Source organism: Pelobates fuscus, chromosome 12, assembly GCF_036172605.1.
Source record: "Pelobates fuscus isolate aPelFus1 chromosome 12, aPelFus1.pri, whole genome shotgun sequence".
NCBI classification, from domain to species: Eukaryota; Metazoa; Chordata; class Amphibia; order Anura; family Pelobatidae; genus Pelobates; species Pelobates fuscus.
The window spans coordinates 68,424,570-68,443,436 of NC_086328.1; the positions used below are offsets into that span (position 1 = coordinate 68,424,570).

At 41.6% G+C, this 18,867-nt stretch overlaps 1 protein-coding gene across 1 annotated transcript; it reads right to left on the reverse strand.

The window, feature by feature from the left end:
- Positions 1-5,078: 5,078 nt before the first annotated feature.
- Positions 5,079-16,179, reverse strand: LOC134578843 (chymotrypsinogen A-like). The gene is made up of 7 exons (XM_063437902.1): positions 16,084-16,179; positions 15,860-15,963; positions 10,846-10,925; positions 10,036-10,114; positions 8,560-8,740; positions 8,059-8,192; positions 5,079-5,296 (listed from the first exon to the last, which is right to left on the reverse strand). The coding sequence occupies exons 1-7, from the start codon at positions 16,133-16,135 to the stop codon at positions 5,135-5,137; spliced, it is 792 nt and encodes a 263-aa protein (XP_063293972.1). The 5' UTR covers positions 16,136-16,179; the 3' UTR covers positions 5,079-5,134.
- Positions 16,180-18,867: the final 2,688 nt, after the last annotated feature.

Consider the following 18,867-nt stretch of genomic DNA (forward strand, 5'->3'; position numbering starts at 1 on the left):
AAAAATGGAAATAAGGAGTGCAGACACTATCACTGTGGATGTGGACAGCGGATATATATAATATGTAGCCCACTAAAACCGCTGAGTGATTAAGGTATAGATATAGCATGAAAACTTGTAACTAGATAGGGAAGGTAAATATGATATGCCTACATGGGTTAAAGAACCTCCTAAAGGCACCTTCCACATACAAAGGGAGGAGGAGAAGGGGGAAGGAAAGAAAATAAAGATCCCCTGAGTCACTCTTGAACCTCCTATAAATGGGAATCCTAATGTATACAGTGGCAAACAGTGTGGATGCAAAATATATGTGAATATCTAGAGCAACAAAACTAGGTAACACTTGTAGCAGTAATCTCTATGATATGGGATAATAAAGCTGGATAGTTTAACCAAAATAACCACTTATACAAAATAGAGAAAACTATCCCATGTACCACAAATGGAAGAAACCCCCTTCCCTCCTCTTCACCCCCAAAAATACTTGGACTAATAATCGCTATCTAGATCATATATCACTGGCTGCAACTCCTATTCTGAACTACCTAACGCGCGTTGCGGCGCTTCTAAATGCGCCTTCGTCAGAGGCAAAGCAGTGGTCTATCCCTTGCCCGGCTCTTTTATAAGTGTACCGAGCCGGCAAGAATTATGTGGGTGTGTCAAGCCCGTTCGCACCGAAACCGGCGTTTGAACAGGTACCGCCCCCTTGTGTGTGTCACCGGATGATTGACAGGGCATGCAAATGAACCCCTGGTATGCCGTCCATTAAAAAGAATATATCCAAGTGTATAACACATTGTGGATAGGATCATTGAAGTCCTCAATATCTATGTGACATGTCAGAGTATATAGCAGGGTTACAACCCCGGTATGGATATAAGGGGTTGAAGTATTTTATGAAATTTGTACAAGGACCTTATAATGAGGAAGAAGGCTTTTATCAATTTCTATATGTCTCCTATCCTTATTTAATGTAAAGACAAGCATTAAGGAGGCATGCTAATACCAACACAATAAAGGTGGTAATGTAACTTTCTGTACAGAATCCATTCATTGCTGATCACTCGTAGTTTGAGCAATATGACATGGTATTATAATACATAAATATTAAAGTGACAGCATATATTTCACATATAATGAGAGGAATAGAGCCACTGAAATCCATATTAATCAAAAAACAATGAAAGTATTTACAAAAATTAATATATATATACAAATTAAGTAATATCGCATTACTTATGATGTTAATAAATATTGCTCACTGTGTAACTTATCTGTCAATGACGGGAGTAAACGTAAACCCCTCATTAAGCCCATTGGGGGCCAGTGTGTTAAATTTATAAATCCAATAGCATTCTCTTTTCAGAAGGGTACGATCCAAATCTCCTCCTCTACGACCCAACTGCACCTTTTCAATCCCTGCAAACTTGATCTCTCCCGTGCCCCCATGATGATAATTTCTGATGTGTCTAGAAACCGGGGTATCTCTGAAATTTCTGACTGGATGTACGTGTTCCATAACTCGCCTCTTAAAGAGGCGGATAGTTTTCCTATAGCTATAGTTTTAGATTATTAACATGAGGTATTTAGGGAGAGTTATGTCCTAACATATAATGACCAAATGACAATCATTCAGCGTGCACCAAAAGATGTTTAATGTTTATTAATATTTGTTATATTTTCTCTTGTTATTAAACATGTTCTAGCTAAACACTTGTAATACTAACTAGACAATTATAGACATGTGCAATTAGTTTTGTTCCGAATGCCAATTCGGAGACTTCCGAATGTCCGAATTGCCGAAGTGCTGAAGTTCCGATGTGCCGAAGTCCAAGAATGAAGAATGTTACACTGTATCCCAGTTTAACCCCTTAAGGACCAAACTTCTGGAATAAAAGGGAATCATGACATGTCACACATGTCGTGTGTCCTTAAGGGGTTAAATAAAAAGTATACAAACGTAGCCAGGATTTAGCTATAAGCATTTGCAACACTGACAACAATCAAGTAACACATTCATATAAAATGTAAGTTACTTCAATTACAGTCAATTGATGTAGATGAGTAAGTAGATAACTCCCTAATTCCCACGATATTAGGGAGCTATCTACCAAACGGCTGAAAGACCTAAATTGGTCTTTCAGCTAAATTTACTAATACTAAGTAAAAATTACTTATTATTAGTAAATAATATGCCCCTACTCGCTATTCCGCGAGTAGGGGCATGTCTATTAAACAGTAAGCAGCCTGTGGCTGCTCACTGTTAAAACAAAAAACAAACAAACCTATTGTCCTCCCCCTGGCCCCCACCCCTGAGCGGTGGGTGGGGGCCCTTAATAAAAATGCTACCCCCCCCGGGCGACTAGGGGTCCCCATTCCCACCCCTATAAGTCAAATTACACAGCGTTCGGGTTTTTTTATTATTTTTTTCAAGTGCGATGGAAATTATGTTTTTTTATTTGGCCTTTTCTGGTGCTGAAAAGAATATTTTAGAAAAAAGAAGACCTCAAATGGTAAGTTTAATTATTTTTTTTTTTTTTACAGGTACTTAGTTATTGTTCCCCCCCTCACTATTTGTAGGGTGAGGGGGGTAGGTAGGGATTTAAATATTTTTTGGGGGAGTGGGTGACTAGGGGATTAGGGACACCTAGTCACCTGGGGGTTAGTATTTTTATTTAGGGCCCCAACCCGCTGCTCAGAGTGAGGGTCAGGGGGGAGGACAATAGGTTTAATAAGTAATTTATAAGTAATTTAGGGCCCCCACCAACCGCCCAGGGGTGGGGGCCAGCAGGAGGACAATAGGTCCCCCCCTTTCAAGTATTTTAGGGCCCACACCCAGGGTTGGGGGCCGGGGGTGAGGACAATAGGTGCCCCCCTTTTATTTTATTTTTAGGGCCCCCACCCACCGCTCAGGGTTGGGGGCAGGAGGGGAGGACAATAAGTATTTTAGGGCCCCCACCCACCGCTCAGGATTGGGGGCCGGGGGGAGGACAATAGCTGCTCACTGTTTAATAGACATGCCCCTACTCGCAGTATAGCAAGTAGGGTCAGATTGTACTAATACTAAGTCATTTTTACTTAGTATTAGTAAATTTGACTGAAAGACCAAATTCAATTTGCGTTTTTTTTTTCCCCCAACCTGGACACCTGTGACCTCCTTCAACGAGCAGATGGTTTCGGCTAAGGGTTCTAAGGCTATAATGTATAAGAAGGGTGAGAGGGGGCACCCCTGTCAAGTGCCATTGGCAATGGGGAAGGGCGTTGATTGGAATCCGGATGTGAAAACCCGGGCTTCAGGGCTACTATACAGTGATTTAACTATCGATATAAAGTGTGAAGGAAAGCCAAATTTAGTCAGGACCTCCTGCAGAAACAGCCAGTGCAGACAGTCAAAAGCTTTCTCAGCAACCAAAGATAGTAGGAGACTATTGGGAGAGTGTCTGTGCATGGTATGTAACAATGCGAGGGCTATGCGCGTGACGTCAGCTTCCTACCTGCCATGTACAAAACCGACTTGATCAGAGTGTACAATAGTCGGTAAAATTGTCTTCAGTCTGTTGGCATAGACTTTAGCCAGGATTTTCACGTCCGAGTTTAGTAAGGAAATGGGCCTAAAGTTGGCGCAGTGGACCGGTGGTTTGCCATGTTTAGGTAAAGTGGCCACATTGGCCGCGAGCATGCCTTGCGGCATGGTTTCTAGCTCAGCGGTGGAGGTCAAAAGTGACACCAATCGGGGAGCGAGGATGGAGGAAAACCTTTTAAAATATAATTTGGGGAGTCCATCTTGGCCTGGGGCTTTGTTTAAAGGTTCTGTATAACTGTGATTACTTCCATTTTGGGAGATGGGTCCTGCCAGAGACTCTTGTTGTGAGGATGAGAGCATATGCAGTTTGACACTATTCAGGAAGTTGGCTATTTCCTCCTCAGTGGGTTGGTCTACCCTAGGGTCGTTTTTTAAGTTGTAGAGTTTGCCATGAAATTCAGCAAAAAGGTCGCTAATCTCTCGGGGTTTGATCACCTTCTTTCCATCTTGTGTGAGGAGATGTGATATTTTGGTTTGACAGAAGTGAGTCGGTTAGACAGAAGTGAGCTGGCTTTGTTACCCATACAGTACTCCCTAGCTTTCAGTTTTTGAAGTGTACGGGTTGTGTTGGCTATATTTATGTCATTGAGTTCAGATTGGATTTGGGTGATAAGTGCAGCGTCTAACAAATTTGGGTTGAGCAAATAGGAGGCAGATGCAGCTCTCAATTTCCTCATCAGGTTCAAGGATTTGGTCTGTGAGGTCTTTTTAAGGAAGGAGTATAAACAACCCACGCACAACAGCCTTATGGGCTCTCCATGTGTCTCCGGTGTCTCATTGGTGGAGAAATAGTGTGTGAGTTCAGACTCTATTTCTGAGCTAAATTTTTCATCTTGTAAGATGGAGACATTCAGTCTCAACGGGTTACAGCCCCTAAAGGTAAAATCGTCTCTAAACATCAGTATTGCTGGCGCGTGGTCCGACCAGACAATGTCGCCCATGTGGCATGTTTGGAGCAGATTAAGAGAAGGGCTCGGTAGGAGTAGCATATCTATTCTGGAGTACATCTTGTGAGGTTTGGAGTAGTATGAGTAGTCCCTGTATAAGAGGTGAAGTGTCCGCCCATAGTCATACAGATTAAATTTTGTCAGAAGTTGTGTTAGGGCTTTGCAGGTCGGTTTGAGGGATTTCTGTCGTCCCGCAGTGGAAGGCATTGAAGTATCTAGGGTTGGGTCTAGGACGTTATTTATATCACCGCAAATTACCGTGGTGCCTCTCTGTGCAGCTGCCACCTTTGTGAGTACACTGACTAAAAAATTCCTCTGCTTCTCGTTAGGCGCATATATGTTTACGAGTGTGTACTGTACATTATTCAACAAACAGAGGACAATAAGATATCTGCCCTGGTTGTCTGTTTTATATATATAATGTAATATGTTTTGTATGGAACTGTAATTCTTATCTTGTATATTAAGCAGGAAGACAATTTAGACATCAGGAAGATACAATTCATAAGTATATTACCTTGTATCAATCAAATAAAAGTTTAAAGAAATAAGTGTGACGCATACTAAAGTTTATTTTTATGCTGTAAATATGCTTATGATACACTTAATTAGCAGCAACAGTCTGATCCAACCAGGATCTAAGAGCAGTAACACGGGAATAGACTGCTGGGCTTGATGTAGAGCAGGTTGAACTTCCCCAGGACACAATACCAGCCAAAGTCCAAGCACCATTCCTCTGGCATACAAGAGGTCCACCAGAATCACCCTGAGAATGAGATATAATGCATTGGATAACACAACTCTTGACAACTCATAAAGAATACTATTACATGTTTTTTATAGATATAGGTGAGCTTTTCTAAGAGCACTTACATTACAGCATACATTTTAACACAATTACAAGTTGTTTATCTAGAGATTCTAGTGGTTATTCCTTAAATAGTAAATGTAATAAACTCATAATAAATTTGACAATATTAAAATCCAATAACTAACTAGGCTAACTCCTAAATACATATTTTCACATCTAATGCATAACCTCCATGATCCTTTCTTTGATTTTGCATAAACACTTTAACCTCTATACTGTGTTAAAGCACTTTGCCTTTTCCTAAACTAACCTGGGAAATGTGCACAAATGTGTTTTTATTTTATATTTTACAAACACTTACATTATAACATACATTTTTAATACCATTAATAATTGTTTATGAAGAACAACTGAGAGATTCTACTGGTTATTAACAGGGCCGTCTTTAACGCGGGGCAAACGGGGCAGCTGCCCCGGGCCCTGTCCCTGCTGGGGGGCCCAAGACAGCTGCTCCGTTTGCCCTCTGCCCGCAAACTATGGGGGCTCACCGGGTGGCCCATGCACTTAGGGCCACCCGGTGGGCCTGTGTCAGCAGGGGCCCGGTCGGGCGCTGTGGCGCTTTAACAGCGCGACCGGGCCCTTGCTTTTCGGCAGCCGGCTGGGAGGAAGTGACAGCCGCGCGTCACTTCCTCCCACAGAAAAAGGAGCCGCGCGGAGGAAGGAGGATCAGCTGTTCCGGAGGGGGCCAGGCCGGGAGAGAGCGAGATCTCAACTCCCAGCCACCCCAGCCAGCCCACTGGACCCCAGGGAAGCCACCCTCCAGGAAAAGGTAAGAAACTGGAGGGTGGTTAGCAAATTTTGCATGAGTGTAAAAATTAGTGTGTCGGTATATATGTATGTGTGTATGTCTGCTGGTGTGCCAGTATGTCTGTGTGTGTGTGAGTCTGTCAGTGTCTGTGTGTATGTGTGTTTCAGTATATCTGTCTGTCTGTGTGTATGTGTGCCAGAATGTCTGTCAGTGTGTCAGTATGTCTGTGTGTGCGTGTGTTATCAAAAAGCCACCAAAAAACTCATTTGGACAATGATAAACATTAAACACAGTTATAAGTTTTGATGATTTTTAATTCTGATGCGTAACTTTGTCAGAATTAATGGTAGAACGCAATATGTTTAGATTTTGAAATAGGCAATATTTTCAGAATTGATTATCCACCCCAAAAAACTGTCAGTGTCTGTGTGGTTCAGTATGTATGTGTGTATGTGTGTTTCAGTATGGCTGTCTGTGAGTGTCAAAATGTCTGTATGTGTTTTTGTCTCTCAGTGTCTGTGTGTATGTGTGTTTCAGTATGTCTGTCTGTCTATGTGTATGTGTGCCAGAATGTCTGTCAGTGTGTCAGTATGTCTGTGTGTGCGTGTGTCTGTCAGTGTCTCTGTGGTTCAGTATGTATGTGTGTTTCAGTATGGCTGCCTGTGAGTGTCAAAATGTCTGTATGTGTGTATGTCTGTCAGTGTCTGTGTGTTCCAGTATGTGTGTATGTGTGACAGAATGTCTATGTGTGAGTCTGTCAGTGTCAGTGTGGTTCTGTATGTCTGTGTTTGTCAATATGTCTGTCAGTGTCTGTGTGTTTCAGTATGTCCATCTGTCTGTGTGTATATGTGCCAGTATGTCTGTCAGTGTATCTGTATGTCTGTGTGTGTGAGTACGTCAGTGTCTGTGTGGTTCAGTATGTCTTTGTGTATGTGTGTTTCAGTATGGCTGTCTGTGTCAGTACGTCTGTCAGAATGTGTCTCTGTATCTGTATATCTGTATGTGTCAGTGTTTGTATCTGTATATCTGCATGTGTCAGGTTGTGTATCTGTGTGTCTGTATGTGTGTCAGTGTGTGTGTCGGTGTATCTATATGTAGTCAGTGTGTGTACCTTTGTATCTGCATGTATGTCAGTGTTTGTGTGTGTGTGTGTCTGTGTGTATCTGTATGTTCTTGTGTGTATCTATATGCGGTAAGTGTGTATCTGCATGTGTGTCAGGTAGTGTATTTGTGTGTATTTGTGTGTCTGTATGTGTGTCAGTGTATCTATATGTAGTCAGTGTGTGTACCTTTGTATCTGCATGTATGTCAGTGTTTGTGTGTGTGTGTGTCTGTGTGTATCTGTATGTTCTTGTGTGTATCTATGCGGTCAGTGTGTATCTGCATGTGTGTCAGGTAGTGTATTTGTGTGTATTTGTGTGTCTGTATGTGTGTCAGTGTATCTATATGTAGTCAGTGTGTGTACCTTTGTATCTGCATGTATGTCAGTGTTTGTGTGTGTGTGTGTCTGTGTGTATCTGTATGTTCTTGTGTGTATCTATATGCGGTCAGTGTGTATCTGCATGTGTGTCAAGTAGTGCATTTGTGTGTATCTATATGTAGTCAGGGGGGCCCAAGTAAATGCTTGCCCAGGGTCCAATCAAATTTAAAGACGGCCCTGGTTATTAACTAAATAGTAAATGTAATAAACTCACAATTAAGTTGCAACCATTAAAATCCAAGAACCTTTACTAGGCTATTTCCTATTTTCACATCTGATGCTTAACCTCCACGATCCTTGCTTTGGTTTTACATTAACACTTTTAATCTTTACACTGTGTTAAAACACTTTGCCTTTTCCTAGACTAACCTGTGATATGTGCACAAAGTGGTTTTTAGTATTTTTATAAACATGTACAGAACATCATACCATGCAGGAGGAGGCTCCAGATGCTCCAGCACAGATCATGGTGCTCAGGATATTGCTTCCCCAGTATCTCTGGCAGTCAGAAGTGGTCAGAAGAGGAAGAGACACCTGCTGCAGTTTGTTTGGAGTAAGACGTGCTGATGAGAAAAACAAAATAAAAATATGCTTGAGATAAGTGTAAAGGTCAGGGGGGATTTTGCATAGGGAAGTCTTGTCAAATACACATTACAAATATAAATGATATCTAGAGCAGTCAAAGGAAAACATCTCAAGACTAATGTCCCCAAACAGACTCAAGTATTACAGTTTGACATACTGATGAACTGAGATACTGATAAACTGTTTTCTTAGGCTTATTATCGACATTTACTGGATTCTGGATTCAGACCACAAGTATGCAACTTTAATATTGTCACTGCAGACTGTAAACTTTAGGTTTGCCATTACAGCTTGATGTGGGGAAAACAGAAATCATAGTACTATTATTGAATGAGAACTTCTTACATGAAGCATCAACATATCCCCAACCAGTGGTGACACATCTCTCGCCACCATTGAAAACATCATTGGTAACTGCAAGACAGACGGGAGACACACGATTGTTCAGAGTAACAGCACTGGAGAGTTTTATCAGGGTGATGTCATTGTTGATGGTAATGGAGCTGTAGCTGGGGTGTCTGAAAACCTGATGCAAAAGAAAAATACATATTTTGGTACTCAGTAGATATTAAGGTGATTTTTTTAAAAGAAAAGCACTATTTAATTTAATTTTTAACATATATGCCAAACAGGAGCCTGTCATATGCAAATCATCTATGAATAAATTAAGATCATTTTGTATCTTATGAATTCTGTGGCGAAACCGACCTCGCCACGTGTCCTTGGAGGGGGCTGCTTGCCCGCCTCTTGCCTTTGGACTATGGACCCGACTTTATGTGAATGTGTTAACCCAGATAGCTATGCCATGGAGCCCATTCGTGTAGTTAAAGACTTCGGCTCCATGGCAATTGAACTGTGTGAATAGGATCTGCGCGCTATTCGGTAGTTTTGTGCGCTCAAATCCCCGCTATCTGGGGATATGTGAAATGTCTGTGTGTTATGTGTAAAAGGTGACTTTATGTATTTTAAAGTGTTTTACTGTCTTTGTGTCCCCATGTGCTCAATGGAGTCTGTCTCTGTCCTGGGAGGTAATTGGATTACTTCTCCATTGTCTCCAGGAGAGAGGGCTCTGTAAAACCGGTCTGAGCCGGAAAGCCATGCTGGCAGGGGTTTTAAAAGATACTTTACTAACTTTTGAACCCCTGGTCTGATTCATGCCATTTTTTAATATGCTGTTCCCCTGAATTGATTGATTGTGGATATGTATTTTTATGTGAATGTGATGTATGGTTTTAGAGTTATGAAAGTTGGGTAGAAAGTATGTTTTAACTGTATGTATAATTGAGTTTCCTCTCAGGATAAGGGGAGGGAATATGTGGGATGTAACTGATGTGTGAGGGGTTGTTTTATACCTCCCTGTGGGCGGACCTGTATTTGTAACAACTGCAATAAAAACCAGGCTGGGTGTGCCAGCACCTCAGATTCTGCTTGACCCTCAAAACGAAGTGTCGTCTCGTTATTGGGGGAATTGGATTGTATGCTGACTGCCAGGAGTGTAAGTGGGTTGTATGCTTTTCCTGTTCAGCTATTCCAGGGTTCGTGTGTTTCCAGTTCGGGAGATTAGTGCTTGCAGTAGCTGCTTGTCTATCTGGAAGGGGATTATCGCCTAAACGGTTTTTATCCTCTTGTGGGCGAAACGGTCCGTTACAAATGCGTTTTGTATTCCAAGGTTAGAAAACAACATATATAGGCATTAATTTAATACGCTTTCCAGATGAATCAACACCGTTAGAAAATCCTTCTGGAAAATAAATCTAGAATAATCAACTGTTTTTACAAGTTAGTATGCTTTCTAATTATTGTGACATACTGACAACTTACCCTGGCAATTGTCTTGGTCTGAGTGGCCTCAGAGGTGGAAGAACGGTCAAATACACCCAGAACAACACGGTGAGCTGTGCTACATAAAAAAACAAATATGCCATTTCAAATTAAATAATTCCTATTAACAAATTATTTTAACAAATGTCTTAATCGAGAAAGAAAACAATGACATATTTCAATTTATATAGTTCTTTCGTTAGAAGATGAGAACGGCAATTTTCATACACATCATCCTCACATTAGCCATAACATGACCATTGTATACATTTCTTTAAATTGGCCCTTTCACTTTCCAGGGTCTTTGCATATTTTGCAAAGACCCCATTGGTAAAATTACCACTTTTGGTGCAGCAGTGGTGAGTTGTATTTATCTGATGTTGTCTCCTACAAGCACCACCATTTTTAAACTTACTTCATCCTTTTCATCCTCCAGGAGCCCACATCAGTCTAGTACTCTCACGCAAGTGCAAAAATACAATATGTTTGTGGAGAATACCGCAAGAACCAGCAGGCTCCATAGGCATAACTCACAATGAGTTAGTGACAGCTGTGGGACGTGACAAAACTTGACAGCAGTAGCTTCTACTTTTGTCAAATTTTGTCAAGGTGGGTATTTCATCTTATGATATCTTTTAAAAGCAATGGAATTTCAACAAAATTCCTTTTTAATTTTTAATTTTGTTTTTTGGTGAGTAACATGTAATTCTATAATAATGATTGCAACAATACAATTGTAAATTTTTAACCCAATAGAATGCATGCATTAATCTGAATACATAAATATAAAAAGGAATACATTTTACTCACGTGACACTGCAGTGAGCAGCTGTAACAACCCACAGAGAATTGATCAGAGAGCCACCACAGAAATGGAATCCATTGGATTGCTGTTTGTAAAAACAAATACAATGGCATTTAATTATTTCTTAAACAATTTATTCATTTTTTACTTCAGACATAGGTTAAAAAACATGAGTGTCGTGAGTTAAAGAAAACATTTTCTTCAAACTTGTTTTTATCAGATGTATTTTATTTTTAACCATGTGCAGTAGATTTGGGATATTACAGTTTTTATGACTATTACTTAGAATCAATTTCACATTTAGTCTTATATTTTCTTGTAAAATAAAGAACAAGTAGTCAAATGCTGGAGGTATACTGTTGTAATCAAGATAGGCAGCACAATAACCAGATGCAGGGTCTTTCTTCTCCAGTAAATAAAAGAATATTTTCATGGGGAGGTTGCGCCTTTAGATGTCCTTAACGTATGCTAAAATGGAACAATGAGAATAGGACAAAAGTAGAACTTTATAGCATAGTATACTAACAGTCACAAGAGGTAATGGAATAAAGAGATGTACTTACACTGTATGGAGCTATACCTCGGCCTCAAATCATACACTTGAGCAGTACAATGAGAGAAACACTTTACTTCCATAAGCTGCATTGTACCCCTCAAGCGCTTGATTTGGAGCAGAACTATATCTCAATAAAGTGTAAGTGCATCTCTTTATCATATTTCCTTTTGTAATTGTTGATATACTATCAAGTTCTACTTCTTTTTTTTGTGCCTTTTTACAAGTGCTGCAAAAGTATTCTGTTGTCACAGCTCCCATACATTCATCTTACCTCTACAAAAATGTAACTTATTCTTGTTTTTTTCTGACCAAGTAAGTAAAGCATTAGAAATTAAGCTAATACCTAAACATCTTTATTAACCCCTTCTTTCTTTCTAGCATATCATTCCCTTAGTAAAACAAAAAAAAAATATTATCATCTCCACAATGAGCCCCACGTCCAGGGATATCTGGAGCTCGGACTTGTAAGCTCTGCACTACCAACAAATTAGAGCACCCAACTATTTTAAACCTTATCAAATATACACTGCATTGAGAATGACCAATATTTTATCAGCAAGAAATAATGCTCTGATTTACTTTAATACATCTGAACTGAATTCTTTTTATACAAATTAAATATCATTTGTTTAGGTGAAAATACTTGCATTGATCAATGCTGAAAATACAGAGGACACAGATCAATTGTTAATGAAACAAAATTTAAGTTTGAAAGAAAGTAGTACGCTAGTACCTAGGGTACTGCTGGATCAAGTATGTCAAACTTTTGGCCCATAATGAATATATTTGCGTCCCACCTGTCTTGGGGCCGCTTTGTGTTGTGGCTGCGACCAGTCGCAAGACAGGGAAAATATTTCCTGTCTGATTCTTGTCTTCTCTCCAACGGCCGATCACATGTTCCACAGCCAAAAGAGTGCAGAGTGTCTGTCTGTCTGCAGAGCAGGCCAGCCACTCCCCCTTCCCTCCTGCTCGCAGTGCCAGAGCAGTGTCTGGCCTGCTTGAGCAGAGAAGAGCAGGGCTGGAACTGGAGGATGGGCATCTTAAGGTAGAGGAAGAAGGGCTTAGGGGACCTTCCTGTGTAGTGTGTTAAATTAGAGGAGGGTACCTGGTATTAATTTGGGGGAAATAAGAGGCAGTGTAATAAATTGAGGGAGGGATGCAGGGAGAGAGGGGGAGTGTATTAATTTAGGGGAGGGAGGAGGCCAGTGTATTAAATTGGGGGAGGAAGATGGCGGTGTATTCATTTGAGGGAGGGGACACTGTATTAATTTGGGGAAAAGAGGGGGTCAGTGTATTAAATTGAGGGGCAGTGTATTAATTTGAGAGAGGAAGGAAGTAGTGTATTAATTTGGGGGAGGGAAGGGGTAGTATAATAAATTGGGGAATGTAGGGTGTCAGTTTATTAAATTGGTGGAGGAAGGGTGCAGTGTAATAGAGTGGTGGGAGGAGGAGACAGTGTATTAGAGTGGTGGGAAGGGGGCAGTGTGTTAAATTGGTAGGAGGGCAATGAATTAAATTGGGGGAGGGAGGTGCCAGTGTAATAAATTGGGGGAGGAAGGGGGCGGTGTACTAATTTGAGGGAATGGACACTTTTAATTTGGGGAAAAGAGGGGGTCAGTGTATTAAATTGGCGGGCATTGAGAGAGGAAGGAAGCAGTATATTAATTTGGGGGAGGGAAGGGGTAGTATAATAAATTGGGGAATGTAGGGAGTCAGTTTATTAAATTGGTGGAGGAAGGGTGCAGTGTAATAGAGTGGTGGGAGGGGGACACAGTGTATTAGAGTGGTGGAAGGGGGCAGTGTGTTAAATTGGTAGGAGGGCAATGAATTAAATTGGGGGAGGGAGGTGCCAGTGTAATAAATTGGGGGAGGAAGGGGGCAGTGTACTAATTTGAGGGAATGGACACTTTTAATTTGGGGAAAAGAGGGGGTCAGTGTATTAAATTGGCGGGCATTGAGAGAGGAAGGAAGCAGTATATTAATTTGGGGGAGGGAAGGGGTAGTATAATAAATTGGGGAATGTAGGGAGTCAGTTTATTAAATTGGTGGAGGAAGGGGGCAGTGTAATAGAGTGGTAGGAGGGGGAGACAGTGTATTAGAGTGGTGGGAAGGGGGCAGTGTGTTAAATTAGGGGGAGGGCAATGAATTAATTTGGGGGACGGAGGTGCCAGTGTATTCATTTGGGGGAGGTAGGAGGCAGTGTATTAAAATTAGGTAGGGAGTAGGGCAGTGTATTAGATTTGTGGGCAGTGTATTGGATTTGGAGGCCGTGTACTGGATTTAGGGGCAATGTATTGGATTTGTGGTTAGTGCATTAGAATGGGGGAAGTGTAGTGGTACTTACCCTCTCCAGGGGCCGTCCGGGGTCCTCTGTTCTCGCCGCGCGCGTTCCTGCTTCTGCACGAGCCAAGCGCGGCTCATCCGACGGCGAAATCAGAAAGGCGGGGAGTGACCGCGAGAAGCGATCACGTGTCCTGCCTGACTCTAAGAGCGCGCCGCGTGTCTCAGGTGCACTCTTAAAGGGACAGTGGGAGCCGAAATATGAAACGGTCTCCCATTGGCCCCTATCATGCCACATTCCCCATACACTCACGTTTTGGGGGCGTGGACATGACAGGGGCCAATCAAATTGAAATCTAGGGTATTTATACTCACCTTTTCCTTAGTACCTTGCCCTATCATGGTTTTTGGTTCAGTTCCCTTTAGTGCTTGTATCGTTCAGTTGTTTTTTTGGTGCTAGACCTTGGCTTTGTTCCTGACTTTGTTTTCTCTTTATCCCTGCTTGCCTTGTTTGCCAGTTTGCTCTCCTGTGTATCAGTCCTTGGCTTGTTCTAGTTTACACTGTCTCTTTGTCCCCTTGACCTCGGCTTGTTCTGGACTCTGTCTTTTCTTGTCCTCGTCTAGTCCGGCCATTCTAAGGTCCGGTAAGACGTATCTTGTTTTCTTGCCTCTAGACTATCTGGACTATTCTTGCGTGTTGGGGTATATTACCGTGACAGGAAGGGGCAGTGTATTAGATTGGGTCTGCATGGAGGCGCTGAATGCTCCCCATGGAGATGCTAAGCTTTTTGCCACACATGTACAATAGCCTCCCAATGCTTTCCTAAGGGAAGGCATTGGATTGTCTGAGATCGTCAAGTTTGATGATCTCAGCCAAAGTGAAGAACACACTCATAGAACTTCAAAATCAACAAGATAACGTCATTTATTTTTATTACAGCTGTGCAACAGCATACATTCACCATTGCCAGTCCCATTACCAAACTTTCATTAATCTGTCAAAGTAGTTTGACTGGAACCTTGATTATATGCAAATGCTCATCTCCTCAAAATAAATTTGCTTTTTTGTTTACTTTCAATCTACGGCCATGTCGTAACATCCAGTGTCAGTTATGCAACTTTTGCATACTGTACTTTTCTAAATAAACCTATGCTGCTATGAAAACTGAAGTTTTTGTTTTTTTGCAGCCCACATGAACTTAAACCTTGTTTATTTGGCCAGTGTTAGCCTTTGACTTTAACATGTTTGTACTGGATCAACTAATGTTTGATCTGTTTATTAATTTTGATTTGGACACATTCAGGGTCACTATTCGGTGTGTGATAGTGTTGTGTGTGAACTGCAAAAATCAAAGGTATTAAGGCAGAAGTGCCTCTAGTAGCTCTCTGCCTCGAAAGGTCAGGGAGGTTTTTTTGTTTTGTTTTTTTAAGCTAGATATTGAAAGATATAACAATTATATTTATAATTATAATATATTATAAATAATATAAGTTACAAACACTGGCCAAAATTAGCGTTTAATTTAGTTTTTTGTATTTTTCACACACAAACAAATACAAATGCTAACTTTGGCCAGTGTTTGTGGCTAAGTGGCGACTAGAAAAGACTAGACATACCCCATTTGTAAAACCTTGGGTTGTCTACTTTTGCAAATGCTATGCCATCACGGGGGTAATTTTCATTCCTGGGCTACCATTTGGTCTCAAAGGCAACATAACCAGTCTGGCAAATTTCAATGTGTATAAACTAAAAAAATTAATGTTCTATATTTGACTCTGTAACATTCCAAAACACCATAAACCTGTACATTGGGGGTACTGTTTTACCCATGAGACATCGCTGAATACAAATATGTGTACTTTATTGCAGCTAACAGTATTGTGGCATTCACAGTTAAACTGCCATGCAGAACTATAAAAAATAACAACATTTCTTATTTTCTCACATTTTTTTTATATTTTATTCATATTAAATTATGCTTACTATACAAATATTTGATGTAACATGAAAGCCCTGTTTCTCCTGAACAAATTGATAAGTGTGGGTACACATAATATGAAAGAGGGGAATTACGCCTGAACAGACATATAGCGCAAATTCAAGGTTTTGTTTACGTTTTGATTTGATCACAACTTGTACAAAATTGCTCAGTCCTTAAGGGGTTAATAATGTGTGTTTGTACCTGCAGAGACACCTGCCATGGCCAGGATCCAGAAACTGCATTCTCACCATTTACAATCCTGGCATATCCTGAAATAACAGGCTTAATGGCTGGCACACCACAGCCTGAAATGTAAGATACAGGTAGATCAAATAAAAAGCAAGCAACTGTAGAATCAATTATTTAGTAACAGGAGTGTAATTGATATTAAGCTTATAAACATTAGTATGCAAGTTAAAACTCACCATAGGTGCTCCCAATAAGGGCAATGCAAGACAAGAGCCAAAGTATAGCCATGATGCTTCAGGTCCTTTGGAAGATCCCTACCAGTGCTTCATGGAGTTTATATGGTCTCAGGCTACCAATCAGCTCTTATTTCTTAATCTTGAAATTTTAGCCCTCTCTAAAATAAAACACTATCTCGAGACCTTGTAAAAAAAACAAACACTATTTTTACAGCTGGTTTTCCAGTAAGATATTAGGAGTAAGCAGGTGTTAATATAGTAACAATTAAAAAGCAAAGTGCGTATATTGGTAGTGTTGTCGCGAACCCGAAATTTTCGGTTCGCGAACGGCGAACGCGAACTTCCGCAAATGTTCGAAAACCGGCGAACCGCGCGAACCGCGCGAACCGCCATTGACTTCAATGGGCAGGCGAATTTTAAAACCAACATAGACTCTTTCTGGCCACAGAAGTGTTGGAAAAGTTGTTTCAAGGGGTCTAACACCTGGACTGTGGCATGCCGGAGGGGGATCCATGTCAAAACTCCCATGGAAAATTACACAGTTGATGCAGAGTCTGCTTTTAATCCATAAAGGGCAGAAATCACCTAATATGTCCTCAAAGCCCCTGATACACACTGACACAGAGCAGAATAGAGACTGTTCCCCGTCCTCAGAGACCATGATACACACTGACACAGAGCAGAATAGAGACTGTTACCCCTACATAGGGTCACTTGGCAGATATGGCAGGGTCGTGGGAGGGGGAGGATGACTTTCACCTCTTCCCCTGTTAGATTCCCGTTGTGCTGTGACATCACCCTAATACGCTGTGTAAAGCATACTATTTAATTTGATCAGCATGGCCACTTGAGTTTTTATAGTTTTCACGCTGCTTGTAGTTTATATATGGTTCACAAAAATCAAACAAACGATAAAGTAAACATGTAAGGATTCAGAATATTCTTTCAAACCCTTACACATTGTGTGTACGTATTTTTTGTCTTAAGTTTGTGGCTTTAAAGAGGTTCACATTGTTTCTATGATGTGCATAACATGTTCTTGTAAATGTTTGTTAAATTTTTCCTGGAATTGTAATTTTTCAATCTGAATAAAGATAGTCAAATCCCTGATACACACTGACACAGAGCAGAATAGGGACTGTTCCCCCTACATAGGGTCACTTGGCAGATATGGATTGACACCTATCCTAATGATCCCTGATACACACTGACACAGAGCAGAATAGAGACTGTTCCCCCTACATAGGGTCACTTGGCAGATATGGATTGACACCTGTCCTCAAAACCCCTGATACACACTGACACAGAGCAGAATAGGGACTGTTCCCCCTACATAGGGTCACTTGGCAGATATGGATTGACACCTGTCCTCAAAACCCCTGATACACACTGACACAGAGCAGAATAGGGAATGTTCCTCCTACATAGGGTCACTTGGCAGATATGGATTGACACCTGTCCTCAAAACCCCTGATACACACTGACACAGAGCAGAATAGAGACTGTTCCCTGTCCACAGAGACCATGATACACACTGACACAGAGCAGAATAGAGACTGTTCCCCGTCCACAGAGACCATGATACACACTGACACAGAGCAGAATAGAGACTGTTCCCCCTACATAGGGTCACTTGGCAGGTATGGATTGACACCTGTCCTCAAAGCCCCTGATACACACTGACAAAGAGCAGAATAGAGACTGTTCCCTGTCCACAGAGACCATGATACACACTGACACAGAGCAGAATAGAGATTGTTCCCCGTCCACAGAGACCATGATACACACTGACACAGAGCAGAATAGAGACTGTTCCCCGTCCACAGAGACCATGATACACACTGACACAGAGCAGAATAGGGACTGTTACACCTACATAGGGTAACTTGGCAGGTATGGATTGACACCTGTCCTCAAAGCCCATGATACACACTGGGGGGAGCTACTGTCCTCCCCAACCCCTGTGCGGTGGGTGGGGGGCATAAATCACAATGGGGGGACCTACTGTCCTCCCCCCCTCGGCCCCCACCCCTGCGCGGTGGGTGGGGGCCATAAATCACAATGGGGGAGCCTACTTTCCTCCCCCCCGGCCCCCATCCCTGCGCGGTGGGTGGGGGGCATAAATCACAATGGGACGGACCTACTGATAGGAGTGGAGTATTGTTCATATCAGTTTAATACCTTCCGCGTCTCCTATCAGTGGACATGTATATGGCAGCCATTTTAGGAACCGCACACCTGGGACCCGAGCAAGGTCACCTCTTTCAACAGGCGACATGATTTGGCCCTGTAAAACTATCCTGGATATTATGTACAATTTCTATGGATATGGCAGTGATTTCTGTAACAGGGAGATGGAAGAAGATGCTTGGTCGGTCCTCTTACTTGAAATTTGGGGCACTGCGCGGGCAAGCTAATGTGCCACCAGATAGGAGTGATGAGTTTAGTATTGTTCATATCAGTTTAATACCTTCCGCGTCTCCTATCAGTGGACGTGTAAATGGCAGAGATTTTTAATTGTTGAATAACCTCCCCTTTTTAGGCCAAGGTGGGAAGATGCTTAGACCACTGGTATATTGGTGCCATCTTGGAGGATTTTTTTTTGGTTTGGTTTTTGAAACCACAGTGCTGCACCAGTGGGCCTAAAAATTAGGCATGTACACATGCCTGAAAAATTTGGTATTGTTGCAGCCGCTGCTGTAGCAGCGGCCAGAAAAATTGATGTTTGTTTCACAGGCAGAAAGTGCCCTAAAACATGGCGGCTTGAACCCTAGTTGGTGGCGG

Bases quoted from the DNA above. Each gene is read 5' to 3' on its own strand.
- LOC134578843 (XM_063437902.1), bottom strand. From the start codon at position 16,135: ATGGCTATACTTTGGCTCTTGTCTTGCATTGCCCTTATTGGGAGCACC. The intron at 8,741-10,035 runs GTAAGTTGTCAG...CTTTTGCATCAG, and splicing joins AGACCAAGACAATTGCCAGG to GTTTTCAGACACCCCAGCTA. The intron at 5,297-8,058 runs GTATGATGTTCT...TCTCATTCTCAG, and splicing joins CTGGAGCCTCCTCCTGCATG to GGTGATTCTGGTGGACCTCT.